The sequence below is a fragment of the Rousettus aegyptiacus genome, unplaced genomic scaffold (assembly GCF_014176215.1).
Source record: "Rousettus aegyptiacus isolate mRouAeg1 unplaced genomic scaffold, mRouAeg1.p scaffold_m13_p_2, whole genome shotgun sequence".
NCBI lineage: Eukaryota > Metazoa > Chordata > Mammalia > Chiroptera > Pteropodidae > Rousettus > Rousettus aegyptiacus.
In genome coordinates this window covers 25,615,280-25,631,898 of record NW_023416295.1, presented here as the reverse complement: position 1 = coordinate 25,631,898, position 16,619 = coordinate 25,615,280, and the positions used below count along the sequence as shown (strand labels likewise).

At 33.5% G+C, this 16,619-nt stretch overlaps 1 protein-coding gene across 6 annotated transcripts in view; it reads left to right on the top strand.

Annotated features, from left to right (window-relative positions):
* Window positions 1-16,619, top strand: part of NBEAL1 (neurobeachin like 1) — a 121,639-nt gene that overhangs the window by 12,153 nt on the left and 92,867 nt on the right. For 5 of the 6 annotated variants that reach the window (XM_036236213.1, XM_016161914.2, XM_036236214.1 and 2 more), the window contains exons 3-8: window positions 2,587-2,678; window positions 3,224-3,385; window positions 5,613-5,694; window positions 6,257-6,384; window positions 13,324-13,406; window positions 13,767-13,852. In XM_036236213.1, coding sequence (XP_036092106.1) covers window positions 2,587-2,678; window positions 3,224-3,385; window positions 5,613-5,694; window positions 6,257-6,384; window positions 13,324-13,406; window positions 13,767-13,852 — 633 coding nt within the window. Of the gene's footprint in view, window positions 1-2,586; window positions 2,679-3,223; window positions 3,386-5,612; window positions 5,695-6,256; window positions 6,385-13,323; window positions 13,407-13,766; window positions 13,853-16,619 lie in introns of those variants that run through there. The other variant, XM_036236215.1, reaches the window with a different exon arrangement.

The following is a 16,619-nucleotide window of genomic DNA, read 5'->3' as shown; positions in this document are numbered from 1 at the left end:
ATTTCCATATTTGAGTACCATTTCTTAAAGTTGCTCAGCTTCCTAGGAGAACTTTGTAGTTGCCAAACACTTAGTAGCCCTGACCTTTAGATTCTTAACCAGATGCTAAATAAACTATGAGGAGAAATGCATTAAATCTTTATGGTATTGTGAGACTGTTTTGTTTCTGACTTTTACAGAGAGATAATCCTTTGCTTTATTAAAAAAGAACAATGATTAGGAAAACTCCAGCTTTTATTTCTGGAGCCCTATCCTGAAATGGATAAATGAATGAACAAATGAAAGAATGACATACTAGTTGGAAATGACAAAAGCAAGTAATGAAACCCTTGAGAAAATTTCTCACAAGATCTTTTCTGAAATATTTCTATCTTATTTCTCAGTGATGATGTAGCTTGTGGCAATTTACGATCTGATCGTGGAACAGTATATTAATAGAAAAACAAATACACAAAAGGTCAGCAGTCTGTATATTTTGGGAACATTCTTTTCGGAATTCTGATTTGTAGTGTAATGCTTTTATTTTAGGGAAATAAATTACTTGAATTCCCTTTATCCAAGAGCAGTTTTTAGCTAATGATATTTAATGACAAAGTAAGACTCCTAAGTATCATCTTGAAATTGACTAGCATAAAGACGTGTTAAGGAGGTAAAGGCAACAAATTTAAGCATCATTTTTAGGATGCAGTTTATATTTAAAGTATTTCTGATGAATCCATTTTTTTTTCAAATCAGCTTTGAGGCTTACCATAAATGCACAGATTTTAAGTGTAAATTTGATGAGTTTTGATACAAGCAAACATTAATGTAAGTACCACCTTAATGAAAAAATAGAAAATTTCTGTTACCAAGAAAAGTTCTCTTTGTGTCCTTTGGTAGTCATTCTTCTGAAAGATAGCCAATGATCTAATTTCTGTCACTGGAGCCTGCTCAAGAATGTTGTATAAGTGAAATCATACAGTGTATATGCTTTAATGCCTGACATCTTTTGTTCAACATGTTTTGAAAATTTTATTTGTTGTATCAATAGTTCATTCATTGTTTTTGGAAATTAGCATTCCACTGTGTGAATATAGCACATCAATTAACCTGTTTATGGAATTTTATTTTGTTTCTAGCTTTTGGCTATTAAAAATAAATCTTCTATGAACATTTTTGTGCAAGGTTTTTTGTAGCTATGCATTACTTCTTTCAAGAGGAATGGCTGGGCTATGTGGTAAATCTATCTTTAACTTTAGAAGAAACTGCCAAACTGTTTTCCAAGTGATTATACAATTTTATACTCACACCAGAAATGTGTGTTCCAATTATTCTACATCTTTACCTACACTGGCTATCGTTAGTCTTTTTAATTTTAGCCATTCTAGTGGTTGTGTAAGGTTGTTTCATTTGATTTTAATTTGCACTTCCCTGGGTAAGTAATGATGTTGAGCATGGTTTTGTGTGCTCTTTAGCCAGTTGTGTATCCCTTTTTGTGAATTGTTTGAGTTTTTGCCCCTTTTTGAATTGAAGTATTATTGGTTTATAGGAGTTCTTTGTATATTGGTATAAGTCCTTTGTCAGATACTTGTACTGAGAATATTTTCACCTGGTATATGGCCTTACCATTTTCTTCATGATGTCTTTTGATGGGTAGAGGTTTTTAATTTTGATTAAGACCAATGGTTAATTATTTTTTTTTTTTTGGCCTGTGATATTTGTGTCCCAAGTACAAACTCTTTGTCTACTCCAAATTTGCACAGGTGTTATCCTATATTTTATTTTAAAAGATGTTAGTTTTTGTTTTATGTTTAGATTAGTGATCCATCTTTTATTTTATTTAATTTTATTTATCCATTTTATATTTCTTATTAATTCATTGAATAAATATTTATTGAGCACCTGGTCAGTACTAGGCACATGCCAGACATGCCACCATCTTAAGGCCTTTGTAATAGCTGTTTTCTCACCCATTCAGCTATCTAAGGGAAGAGTTTATGGATGAGAAAACAGCTATTACAAAGGCCTTAAGATGGAAGCATGTTTGGCATGTCCCAGTAACAGCTAGCAAGCCAGTGTAGTATAGGGTAATAATAGTGGATAAGGTCACAGAGATAGGGGAGGGCAAATTGTTTAGAATTTTATAGGACATTGTTAAGACTGTAGCTCTTTGTGTGAGTGACAAAAGCAATTTGAGGGTTTGCTATACTTAATACACATTTTTTTCCCTCTCTTTAATTTCCCCCTCCCCCTACTTCCACCCCTGACCTATGGATCTCTGAAGGCGGGGTGTCACCTCCCACAAGCTCAGGGCCCCACACTGGGGACCTGGCGCACCCAGGGTATGGTCCGTGGCTCCACCTGGGGTCCAAACCCAGGACCTTCTGCGTGTAAAGCAGACGTGCTAACCACTACATTATGGAGCCACCCGTTAATACACATTTTAAAACAAGACATATGTCTTCCTGAATATCACGTAGAGATTTCATTTTATTGCTTCTTTAGGTTTGTCAATTTATATCTGCTTAATAGGAGTAAAAGCTGTTTTGTTTTTTTTTTTTTCCTTTGACAGGTACACATAATATTCTAACTGTTTTCTTATTTCAGAAAGATCCAGATTACCTGAAGCTATGGCTGGACACTTTTGTTTCTAGCTATGAACAATTCTTAGATGTTGACTTCGAAAAGCTGCCTACCAGGTATATAGAAACACTTAATTTCTTACCCTTTGAGTGAGTTTGTTAAGTTTTGGCACAAAGACTTCATTGGTGACATAAATAAGCTTGGCAATTATGTGACACACACGATACTCTTGTGTAACCCTGCTCTCATGGCAGACATTATTAATTGATCACAGAGTCTTTTTTGCTGTACTACTAGATTTGGCTTCTAGAAGCCTCTTTTCTACTTTGGTGAGCCATTTGCAACTAACTGGGTGTCCTGCAATTCTTTTGAATTCCGAAACTACCCAGAGTTAGCGCCAGACCCCGAAAGTTAACAGCAAAGTCCTCCACAAGATTGCCTTTACTTCAGACACTGTTTGCAAGTTGGGGAACCATCCACACTTCTCACCAACCAGCTGTTAATTTGGGGGTTCTCACAACTCCATCAGTTTCAATTATTTGCTAGAATACCTGTAATAAAACAGATTTTTTAGGATTTGAGCTTAAAATTCAATTCCTTTGTGAAGTATTTTCTTCCTGTATTTAAACACCCGTCTTATTTTGTTCCCTTTATATTGTAGGGTGGATGATGTGCCTCCAGGAATATCTTTGCTTCCTGACAATATTCTGCAGGTTCTGAGGATCCAGCTACTACACTGTGTTCAGAAAATGGCAGATGGGTTAGAAGAACAGCAACAAGCCTTGTCAATTTTGCTTGTCAAATTCTTCATTATTCTTTGCAGGTATCTGGTACAAATAAAAGTTGTCTGTTTTAAATAGGTATTACCAAAATGATAATGTATTTATTGATTATTAATGGTGTTTTTATACAGAGCATTAAAAGTTAAGTGTACCTTTTGCAATAGGCTTCTGGTTTGTTATTATATTGGAAAACCTTTTAGTTATAATACGTAGTTATTGAAAAATTCAGCCAAGATAAAAATAAATTTGCTTTAAAGTGGTGACAGCGACAGGCATTTTTACCTAACTTAGAATTTATTGCATTGGTATTTTCTGTGTAGTCCTTGCATATACAAACACACATTTTTACTGCTATACATTATCATTCATTCATTCGGTCATTTATTTTTTATGGTGCCATTGGTTAACGAAATCCAGTAAGTTTCAGCTGTACACTTTAATATTAAGGCATATATATGTTTATACCATGTATTCACCTCCCATAGTTAGATTTCTTTCTTGTCAGTGCATATTTGACCCTCTTTACCCTGTCTACCTCCTCCCTCCTCCTCACCTCCCACCTTCTTGTAACCCCTAGCCTATAGTCCATGTCCATGAGACTCTGTTTGTCCTGTTTATTTGTTGCTTTTAGGTTTATATCCCACATATAAGTGATATCAGGTGATTTTCAACTTTTTCAGTCTGGCTTATTTCACTTAGCATGATAATCTTGAGGTCCATCCAGGTTGTCGTCACAAATGGCAGTATTTCATCTCTTCTTACGGTTGAGTAATATTCCATTGTATATATGTACCACAGCGTCTTTAGTCAATCATCTATCATAGGGCACTTCAGTTGCTTCCATGCCCTGGCCACTGTGAATAATGCAGCTATGAACATTGGTGTGCAAATATCTTTATAGATATGAGTTTTCACGTCTTTGGGGCAAATACTCACTAGAGAGATTGCTGGATCACATGGTAGATCAATTCTTAGTTTTTTGAGGAATCTCCATACTGTTTTCCATAGTGGCTGTACCAATTTGCAGTCCTACCAGCATTGTATGAGGGTTCCATTTTCTCTGCATCCTCTCCAACATTTGTTACTGCTTGTCCTGTTGTTTATAGCTGTTCTATCAGGTGTCAGATGGTATCTCATTGTGATTTTGATTTGCATTTCCCTAATAGCTAGTGATGTTGAGCATCTTTTCATATATTTGTTGGCCATTTGTATGTCCTCTGGGGAGAAGTGTCTTTTCAGGTCCTCTGCCCGTGTTTTGATTGGATCATTTGTTTTGTTATTATTGAGTCGTATGAATTCTTTGTATATTTTGGATATTAAGCCTTTATCAGAGGTGTTGCTTGCAAATATATTTTCCCATTTGGATGGTTGTCGCTTAACCTCGTTGATGGTTTCTTTTGCTGAGCAGAGCTTTTTAGTTTGATGTAATCCCATCCATTTATTTTTGCTTTTACTTCCCTTGCCTTTGAGGTCAAATTCATAAAATCATCTCTAAGCCTATGGTCCTTGAGTTTCATTTCCTATGTTTTCTTCTATGCGTTTTATTGTTTCAGGTCTTATATTCAGGTCCTTAATCCATTTTGAGTTAATTTTGGTGTATGGTGATAGACAACAGTGCAGATGGCTTTCCAGTTTTACCAGCACCATTTATTGAAGAGGCTTTCCTTTTTCCACTGTATGTTTTTGGCTTTTTTGTAGAAAATTATTTGCCCATATAAATATGGGTTTACTTCTGGACTCTTGATTCTCTTCTACTGGTCCGTGTGTCTGTTTTTGCTGCCAATACCATGCCATTTTGATTACTGTCGCTTTGTAGCTCTTGTGCGCAGATCCTATGCTCAGATGTGCTGGAGTGCAGTTAGGGTGTTTTTTTGTTGAGTTTTAGATGTTCCGCTTATTGTTGTTTCAAGGGGAGAGACTTGGCGACGTCTCTGACTCTGCCATGTTTCTCCAAACTCTTAAAAATATTCTGATTTTTTTCTCTTCTGTTTCTACTTTATGATATTTTCCAGTTTTTCTATAATAAATAAATGCTGAGCAGCATGTATGTCTTATATAGTTTCTCTGTTTATAGTATTTAAATAGTGCTTGAATTGTGTTTCATATCTTCAGTGAGAATGTAGTTATGTAACTATTGATTTTAAACTAATAACTGTCATTTGTATTTCATTTGCCAACATGTATTTTCAAAATTCAATCTAAAAATATGAGCATATTTTTTCTCACTATTCATATGTAATAAATATGCAAGTGTTCTTTTTTTCGCAGAAATCTGTCTAATGTGGAAGAAATTGGGACTTGCTCTTATATCAATCATGTCATCACTATGACAACACTCTATATTCAGCAAGTACGTGTGAATTAATATATTCCTTTTTGTTGCTTTACTGAGAGTAACTAGGCTTTATTTTTTAAAATATAGTTAGTAAAGTTAAATGTTTTTAGACAACAGACAATAATTGAGGATAGAATGAAAAATATTGGTACACTGTACTTCAGGCATCGTACATATATTATTTAAAAGTAGAGAAGCAATTAACATTTTGTTTTAATTAAAAAATTAAAGTGTTTTGTAAATGACTTTAAAATCATAGTTTGTTATTTTATGTATTTATTATTCATCAACTATCTCTTATTGAAAAGATATTCAGTTTTGGAAAGATGTTTGGTTATTCATTGGAATCTATTCATTGGAATCCATTGCTAGGAAATATATACAATTTGAGAGGTTAGATTTAGTCTAGATGATTAATTGACTACCTTTAGACTAGAAAGGAATATAGGCTTATTTGAATCACAGTGTTTATTATTAGATGATGAATGAAACATGTAGTCCTTTAATGTAGGTAAAAATGTTATATAGTTTAATATTTTTTAACTAAATATAATTTTATGATTAACTTTATTCTCAGTTAAAAAGCAAAAAAAAAGAGAAGGAATTGGCAGATCAGACATCTATCGAAGAATTTGTGATCCATGCATTGGCATTTTGTGAAAGTTTATATGATCCATATCGGAATTGGAGGCATAGAATTTCAGGGTATGTCTTAGAAATCCTAATTTTTCATTCAAAACCTGAATGTCATAATATATGCAATTTTTCAAAGCAGGTCTTATTCTCTATGAAAAACAGATGGTAAGATGTGTATGAGACAACCCTTATCTCTGTCTCTGAGGTAAAGAACTAGGTTCTAGGTAATGAATTCATGATAAATGCCACTTCCAGAACTTTTATTTTGTAATGCAGTTGAATGATAACAATCAGATAGGAAAATGTCACAGCACAGCAGCCTCAAGTAGAGATTATATATTCTTCAAGGAAAGTTGTTTGTTTTTAAAGCATATTTCATGATTTGAAAATGATTTTTTAACAATATTTTGCCTTTATTTTTAATTGTGGAGCTTGTGTCCAATCAGGGTCAAGTCAGAAATACAGAACTCATACTAGTATTTAAAAAGACAGAATATAATACAAGAAAATTGTTAAATAGATATTAGAGAATTGGAAAAACATAGGGGGACACTGACTAGAATGAACAGTACCTTCAGGAATCGGCTACTTTTTAGGGTTTTAGGGCTATGGGAATAAAGGGAAGAGATTGGAGTTATCAGAAACTAGAGGTTTGGAGAAGGGGTCCTGTTGTGCTGGGCTTGAACCTCCGAGGAAAGAACATTATTTAGCTGGTATGGGTATTGCTGAGAAGCCGTAAAGAGGCTGGTTCTGAGATTACCAAAAATAAGCTGAAGACAGGAACCAACCTACAAATACTAGAATTAAGAACTGTTGTCTGGAAAAAAATAAGGAATAAGAAATCCTTTTTTGCTCTTTCAATCTTTCAGGCTTCTTTTAGTACCCACTATTCGTGAACCCAACAGTGGGGTAGCTGAAAAAAGATAAGTATAGTTTGCAGAGCACCTCTCCCAGCATCACAAAGCAGATAAAATATAGGATGATGGGTTCAGAGGTTAGTAGCAATAGTCTAATTACCAGTGCAGAGTTCAAAGAGAAGAGTTTTAAACTCATATGTCTTTCTTAGCTGTGGATATAGAATAGGAAGATTGGTATCATCTCCTACAATGAAAATCTACTATATTTTCAATCTTAAGATTTTTCCATTTTCATTTTCAGGTTAACCTAACTCACTTATAAATAATTTCTACTTCCTGCAACATTACTGAAACACATGTTTTTATAGGCTTTTTAGGGTTTTAGGGTAGTGTACCCCATTTTGAATAACCAGCATTAGATGATGGTGAAGAATTGATATATTTTTAAGTAAATATACTTATCTAGACTATATAGTATAATTGTTTATGTTCTATGTAGTGATGTTTTGTTGAAATAATGCATCCTTTGTTAAAGCAAGAAGTAAGAAGTGGAATAACAGGAACAAATACTCCAGTTATTACATATGACAATCTTATCTGCTTATTTATACATTTGCTTTCCTTTTTGCCTTGAGAGAAGTTGTCTTTATTAGGGTTCTCCATAGCAACAGAACCAGTAGAGTGTGTCTGTTTGTGTTCAGAAAGAGTTTATTATAAGCAATTGCTTCATGTGATTTAGAGACTGGCAATTCAATTCTGCAATGTGGACTGACAGGCTTGTGCCCCAGCAAAGTCCATGATGCAGTCACATCCTGAAAGCTGGTAGAGAGCCAATGTTGCATTCTCATCCAAAGGCAGTCAAGGTGGAGACCCAGAACTCTTGATACAGATGAAATCTGAAGGCAGTCTGCTGGAAAATTAATTCCCCTTTGCTTGGAGAGGCCAGTCTTTTTCTTTACTCAGGTTCTCAACTGATTGGATGAGGAACTTTCTGGAGAACAATCTTCTTTACCCAGAATTCACCAATTTAAATGTTAATCTAATCCAGAAACACCCGACAAGTTGACACATAAGATTAACCATCACATTATCATAATACTTTTCTTGACTGTTTATTAATGGTAAGGTATTAATGATGTTCTGAATACTTTCTTTTTTATTAAGCTTTAATATGTCTCTTTTCCCAGGGACACAGTGCTTTGAATTTTCCTTGAAAAAGTTGTTTTATCAGTCAGGGTAAAATAGATTATGCAGCAGTGACAATAAGGGGTTAGAATAACAAAAGTTTATTTCTTGTTTATGTTGCCTATCTAACTGGTTGGCTTGTAGCTTCTAATTGCCAGTCACTCAAGATCTCAAGCTGACAGAACAGCATATAAGATTTTGCTAGTTAACCTTGTTGGTGAGAAAAGAAAGCTCCAAAATGTCTCACAGTGGCAATTTAATGTTCTTGTCATGACACATGATATCTCATTTTCATTCAGAACTTATTGGCCAGAACCAATCATGTCTTCATCTATCCCAATGAGATCAAGAAGTTAGTTCTACTTTATGACTAGAAAGGTAGTTGTGGAAATAATTGGCAAACAGCACTGTCACTGCTCTGCCTGTGCACTTCTCATGACTGCTTAAGATTCAAAGAGGCACATAACAGTGTTCCATTTGTAGCCTTTCTACGTATTTAGCACTTTGGTTCTCAACTAGTTAGTGTTCCTTCTATTTTGACATTTATTCCAGGGAGTTCTTAAGGATATTATGTCTCTTCCTCTCACTCTTGCTACTTCCTCAGCCTCCACCTTAAACTTGTGAGTAATGACAATTCTAAGATAACACTTTAAATTTGAAACTATGACAGTTTTCTTTTAGATAGTAAACTATATACAGGAAAGGTAACATAAGATCAGACTGAAAATGACAGAGGCTTTTAAAAGAATCCTTAATAAGAGCAAAATGAATTTTAAAATGAGAGAAGGAGAGAAGATATAAGAAGATACACCTGAGAACAAATTAAAAAAAAAAGATAATCGAAAGGAAGAACAGCTTTCGAAAGCCAAAAACAAGAAAAATTTAAACATAGTATAGAAAGAGAATTCTGCATATGTAAGATGACAACAAGAAGAGGAACAGAGTAGAATGAGTAGTGGCGTTCCATGAGTGTGTGCAATATGTATGCCAGGAATTATGCTGGAAGATGTCCATGTATTATCTCTAATAGACATAACAATTTTGCTGGTAATAGTAACAGTTGCTTCAGAGGTAAACAGTAAAGCAGGGATTTAGAATTGGGTTCCTTTGGTTTTTTTGATAGGGAAATTAAACAACGCAAATAAATTATGGAATTAGAAGCAATCTATAGGTCATGGAAGATGTGTACAAGGTCTTTCTAGCAATAACTTATACCTTATATATTAATCTGACTGAAGTTAAATGGAAATTTGGAATGTATATTTTTTCTTATTTATTGTTTGCGCTTGTCGCTTACCAAAACTGGTAAAACAGATTGGAACAGATTTAATTAAAATTAGCGTAATTCCAAATACAGAGCTATTAAAAATTTCTTATTTGATGAAATGAATGGATGTTTACATATCTCTATATGTAATTTGATTTAATTGATAGATTTGATTAATATATTAGCGAATTATCTTTGTAGAATTTCACATATTTAGAGAGATTTCCTCATGTAGAACTAAAGTATAGGGAGAGAAATCATCACTGAAAATGATGTACTCATTCAAGCATTTATTTGAAAATAAATTTATTGAGTTCCGACTTTGTGCCCAGTGCAAGTTCAGTAGGACTTGTCTGCCCAGAGAGAAAAATGATTTAATTATATGAAGTTATGCCCTTAATATAGGCTCCAACTGGTCAAACCTGGAACAAAGTATGCATGAAAATAATTACAGTAAATAATTAGAAATTATTGGGGGGAAAAAGGAATTTATAAGTCCATACCAGTGATGATAGATGATAGATAGATAGATAGATAGATAGATAGATAGATAGATAGATAGATAGGTGGAGAGGTGGAGAGGTGGGGGGAGGAAAGGAGGGAGAGAGGAAGGAAAAGGGAGAGGTGAGGGCTCATGCTTATAGTAGAAGGCCAAATGCCAGTTAGTAATTATACAGCGGATGCTAGTGTTGGGGAAAAAATCAGCATTTTACACACATCATGGGAAAGATATGGATCAAGATGCTAATTTAGGCAGAAATTTTGATAAGGAACGTGATTTTGCATGGTTTAAAATGTTTCCCCACAGATTACATATTTGTTGCAAAGGAAAAATGAGCAACTATTTTATACAGTCGTGATAGTATATTGACCAGATGATCAAAATTAACATCATCAATGAGAAGCAGGTGAACATCTGTGCCTCCAACTGTGACGCTCAAAGAAGAACACATCATTGCTTGTATAGTATTCCAGCCAAGAATTCGTAATCTGAATCTAATTGTATGGAAACATCAAGCAAACCCAAAGTGAACATTTTAATGAATAAAAGGGGGTGGGGTCAGCATTCTTTAAAAGTGTCATAAAGAAAGGATGTAGAAATATTTCAGATTAAAGGATGCTTAAAGTTTAAGACATGACAACTAAATGCAATATCTGATCCTGGACAGAAAGCTATATGGGGGTGGGGGGTCAGGGGATACTGTAGCAGCGATCCCCAACCTTTGTGTCTCCAGGAACTGGTGCTCTTATGAGAATTTTGTGCTCCTATGAGAATTTAATGCCTGATGATCTGAAGTGGAGCTGAGATGGTGATGCTGGCGCTGGAAAGTGGCTGCAAATACAGATGTAGCTTCACTTGATTGCCTGCCGCTTACCTGCTGTTGTGTGGCCCCATTTCTAACATTACCATTCTGTGGCCCTTGGGTTTGAGGACCTCTGCTATAAAGGACACTATTGGATCACTTTACAAAACTGGATTATGAATAGTAGATTAGATAAATGTATTAATGTTAAATGTATTAGAATTTATAACTGCACTGTGCTGTTATTTAAGACAATATTCCTGTTCTTAGGAAGTATTCACTAATGTGTTTAGAGTTAAAAGGCCTGAATATACATAGTTTCTCCTTAAATATTCCAGAAAATATTATATGTCTGAACATGTGCATTTATAAGAATATATGTACTATATGCATAGGGAGAGAGTGAGTAAATGATAAAGCATTTGGGATAAAATTTTAACAGTGAACTTAAATTTTAACAATGAACTTTAACAATAAACTATATTTGAAATTCTTTTTGTTATTTTTATTCTTGCAACTTTTGCAAGCATTTGGATTTATTTCCAGATAAAAATTTTAAAATTAGGAAAATGGTTATGTACCAGGCACGATGAGATCATAAAAAAATAAGCACAGAAAAATTGAGGGCACATGATCTTGGAAAACTGAGATGTAGACACATCTTTTGCAGACCTCTCAGAGAGCTGTTGATATGTATTAGCATCTGCTAAATCTTAGATGCTTGGCCCTAATATCAGATAATAGTGTAGCAACCAAGTATATCATGTTCTAAAAATGGTACAAGACTAAGTTCATTATTAGCTGTTCTGTATCAACCTATTGAAAACATATAATACTACTACCTGTGCTTTAATATTTGTTTTATAATATTTTTCACCCTTTTTATTTACATTAGCATATTAAATTTTCTAACAATTATAATGGAAATTATGTTCATATGTTACTTCTTATACAGGGCCTTTAGAATAAGTCAGTCACAAATTGAAAGTACATTTTCAAGTGAGAATGTTTATTGTTTGTAGCGTAGGCTGTTTGGATAGGATATATCCTATCTATATTAATACCTTAACTGATAATAAATGTGCAAAATGTAAATCATCTCATGGAAAGATGTAACCAAAATATAAATCAAATTTCATTCTTTTTAAAATTAATTTTTCTACCACATGACTGAATTTTTTATTTCAAACATCAGTAATATTTGTATTGTTGTAAGGACAAAAAAACTTTGATAATGGTATTAAGAGGAAGATCCAATAATGTCCTGGGATGTTATGCTTGAGATTAAAATTAAGATAAAATGTGGTAATTCTTATGCCTTCTACACAATGGAAGTAGTCCGATCTGGAAGAGAGTGCAGTAGCAAATGGTGTCTGATGTTTTCTAGTGAATCTGAATCTTAGATCTGGATCTTAGAATTCTTTATTATGTAATTAGGGAGTCCAGCTGTGCCTATGCTATTTGGCTTATTCTATAGTCAATTGGCTTTCTTTTCTGGCTTTGAATAATTGTAAGAAAAGTAATTTCAATATCTCAGTTACAGTTGTTAAGATATCTTAATTCAACACTTTATCAGTAAATCATATTTAGGTGTATAGAATTTCTATGTGGTTGTTTTTCAAATATTTTCCATTTTTTGTTGGTTTTATTTATCAATGTTAAGAGATTTTTCAGGGCATAAAAAGTACGTTTTTAAAAAAAATTTTAGCTGTCTACCTGTTGGATGTATCATTATTACAATAGCCTTTAACCCCCAATTCCCCACACTACCATGTCCATCTAAGAGACTCATTTTGTGTTGAACTGAAATATTGGTAAAAGTACGTGCTATTTGTGTTGGCTTTACAAAAGTCTTTGGAAATAGTTCAGCTGTCCAGACTACTGGAATTAAAACACAAAAATAATCCCAGTTTATACTTAAGTTGTATCTTTAAGGTGGAAGAAGCCAGTAGTATGGACTCTTTGTGTCCAGATAAAATTTCAGAAAATGGCACAAAGTAGCCTGATTTCTGATGAATTTCAGTTGCATTGTAGTAATAAACTACTACCTTAAGTATCAGATTAACAGTACTGCTGAACACGTTCTTTTGTAGATTGGAAATTTTAAATGGCTAGTTCCTTTTTCTGTTTCTAGTTTTGAGACTTAACTTGGCCTGCTCTGTTTCACCATTAAGCATTTAAAACTTTTTTGCTCACTTCAAAAGAAGAAACCGTTTCATTGATGAGCATTAACTTATGGGCTAGAATTCCTTTTAAGATCGTCAGTTCTGCAGATGTATTATCCAGTACACAAATCAAATGTCAAATATTAAATTTATTTTATAATTATTTTTGTAATTATGCCATCTCTACATGCCTGTGATATAATTTGGTATTAACTCTTTTTTAATTATAGACGAATCATTAGTACGGTGGAAAAGAGCAGACAGAAATATAAGCCAGCTTCTCTGACTGTGGAGTTTGTCCCTTTCTTTTATCGTAAGTACTATCTCTAATTTCTCTTACTTTGATTTTGGTGTTACTTAGTAGCCCTGTGATTTTAGGCAAGATATTAAATTCTGACCTTCCATATGTTCATTTATCAATGGGGACAAAATATCCTCATATGGAGTCTTATGATAATTAAATGTGATAACATAATTAAAGCTTTTAAAATACTACCAGACAAATAATTTCTCTTTTTCTTTCCTATGAAAAAATACGTATCAACCCTTGCCTTTTAACAGATTTTAACCTTTTCTTAGTGTTTCTTAATGTTTCAGTGTCAGACATTCCTTAAACATAAATCATACTGTGAAAGAAAAATCTTATTTATTTGTTTGTGTATTATATTCACAGAATGTTTTCAGGAAAGTGAACATCTCAAGGAAAGCCTTAAGTGTTGTTTATTGCATCTCTTTGGAGCCATTATAGCTGGTGGTCAGGTGAGGAAAGTGTTGAATGTTAATATATAAAATAAGTCAATAGTGCAAAAGAGTTTTCCATGGATTATTTAATATATTCTTTGTCTTTTTGTAATTTCATAAACCATATGAATATTTTTCTAAGTTTATATCTTGTTTAAAACTAATTTACTTATTTCTTTCATTTATTAACTTCCAAGAAACCTAATAATATTGGCACTAAAAGTAAAGAGAATGCATAACCAGATTTAACAATTTTTGGTATTATAAGTTCTTAGTTATGTTGACTTTCAACTCCTGTAGTAGTTTCTACTTTAGAATATAGAGGATAGTCAGCCCTATTAGTCTGCTTGATAAAGTCAAGCTCTAGCAGTTTGATTTCCTAAGACATGAATTTAGTCACTCTTCTATCTACTTATAATGACTAAATGCATATAAAGGTTTTAAACAAACCCTTAAGAAAAACATTGTTTATTTTTTTTTTTTTAAATTGAACATCTTAAAAGCTCTCTGTGGTAAACTTTGAGTATAATTACTAGTTGAAAACAGGATTATAGTTCAGAAAGAACATTCTATGTGTTTTCTTACACTACAGAGTTTAGTAGAGGTTTCTTAACATTTTTGTATCACATACCACTTTGGCAGTTGGAGAATGCCCCTTATCAGAATGTTTTCGAATGCCTAAAATAAAATATATAAGATCTCAAAACTAATTTATTGAAATGCAGATACTAAAATATTAATAAAACACTTGTAATATAATAATACATGCTTCTTTATAACACATGAAATAAAAATATATACCAACAAGTTTAGTAACTAATGAAATTTCAAGAAGAGATGAGCATAAATGTTTTACGATACAACAACTATAATATATGAAAATGTATATGATTTCTGTTGGTGACAAAATCACAGAGTTTCTTGGTGGGTTGCCTTGCTGTCTTCTCTTCACTCTAGTAGAGGAGTAGGATGGTGACCAAAATTGTAGTTTTTAGTTTGTTTGCTTTGTCATCTGCCTTTTTTTGCTTCCGTATCTCCTCATTTCCATCATTCCTCCACTACTAAATAAAAATTAATATGTATATGTGAGTAAAATCGGGAATGCCTTTGTTTTTAACTAGTAGAGAAGCTTATTTATCCCATTCCCTTTTGAACACACAGAGACTTGTTAGGGCCCACGGGTGATCAAGCCCCGAGAGACTTCCAGTAATTAAAACTCAGATGGAAAGCAAGTAGATACTAGACAGCCAGTTTATTATTTCGTGTACTGAAAACATTCAAAATCTTTATAATCAGATTATAGCTATAGTTACAGCTATATTGAAGTCAGAAGGTAGTTGTTGACTATAGCACTGGTACTGGGATATTTGGATGAATGGACTATCTAAAGGCATAAGAATGGCTTTGTCATAAAGAGCAGAAAAGTCTGATGACTGGTCTCCCTCCCAAAGCATCTTGCCTGGGCTTCTCATGGGCATATTTGTTCTATTTTGTGTTGTGTTAAGAGCAAGGGCTTTGGAGCCTGACTGACATAGGTTTAAATTCCATGTCCATCTCTAAGTAGCTGTGTGACCTTGGATAAACTATGTGTTATAGTTCTTTATTTATAATATGGAAATAGTGGCACTTATAGGGTTGTCATAAGGACCAAATAACATATAATACATATAAAGCACTTAAAGCATCTGCACTCATAAGAACTAAGTAAATAACAGGTATATCAAATTTATGACATCCCATAAGTAGCAGTAAATTCTAAAATCATTACAGCTTGAGTTAGAAGTTTACTTTTTTCTTTCATTAAAAGAAAATAGTGGTAAGTGGTCCAGAGTTAATCTGGTGGTGCTAAGATCTTCAGGGACTCGGGTTCCTTCTGAATGTCAATTTGTTGTTGTTGTTTCTTGTGGTACAATATAGATTCTAGTGTTTGGCCATTATGTCTGCATTTTAGGCACAGAGGTGGATAGGGAGATGAAGAAGGAGACAAATGGCATGTGACAACTATCTTTAAAGGAAATACTGAAACACTGTCTTTATCTCATTTGCTGAACTCCATCAGATGACTACAGAAAGGGCGAATACGTCCAGAAAAAATTTACTAAAACTTGCTTCCTCAGCCCTGTTAGCAGCAAGGGAAGTTAGGAAATGTAATCTTTATTCCTGGTAGCCAAGTAAAATATCAGGGATTCTGTTAATAAGGAAGCAGAGGAAAATGTTGGATGAGTCATCAACAATTTCTTCCATAATAGGACTTGTTATATCAATATTATTTATTAATGTTGTTAATAAATCCTAATGGCCTCAGTGCTGTTATTTTCAGATGATTTTGCATGACTGTCTTCTTATTCATTATTTATCAATTTAACAATTTAAGGCAATATATATTCATTTTTAAGTTTAATTGATCACCCCAGTCACTACTTTCTTAGTATTTCAGAAATATGTTTGTAGACTCAGAGCCATGCTAGTCCTTTTATATATGTATATCATTTGAGATGGATTTGCTATAACCAACAGAAAACTTGAGAGAGACTTAACCAAATCAAAGTGGTTTTATCTTTTTTGTTTTATCTTTTATTCTTGCATAAGAAGATTTAGACAGTTCTGGGCTGGTACAGCAGCTCAATGCTATCATCAAGAGCTATGGTCCTTTGATATTCCTGTTCTCTCTGTAGGCTGCATACTTAAATTCTTGGGTTTATTTCCTTGCGATGTAAAGGTGGCTCCAAGCAACCAGGCAGGAAACAGGTGAAAAGGCCAAGAGCAAAGGGTTGTCTTTTCCTTA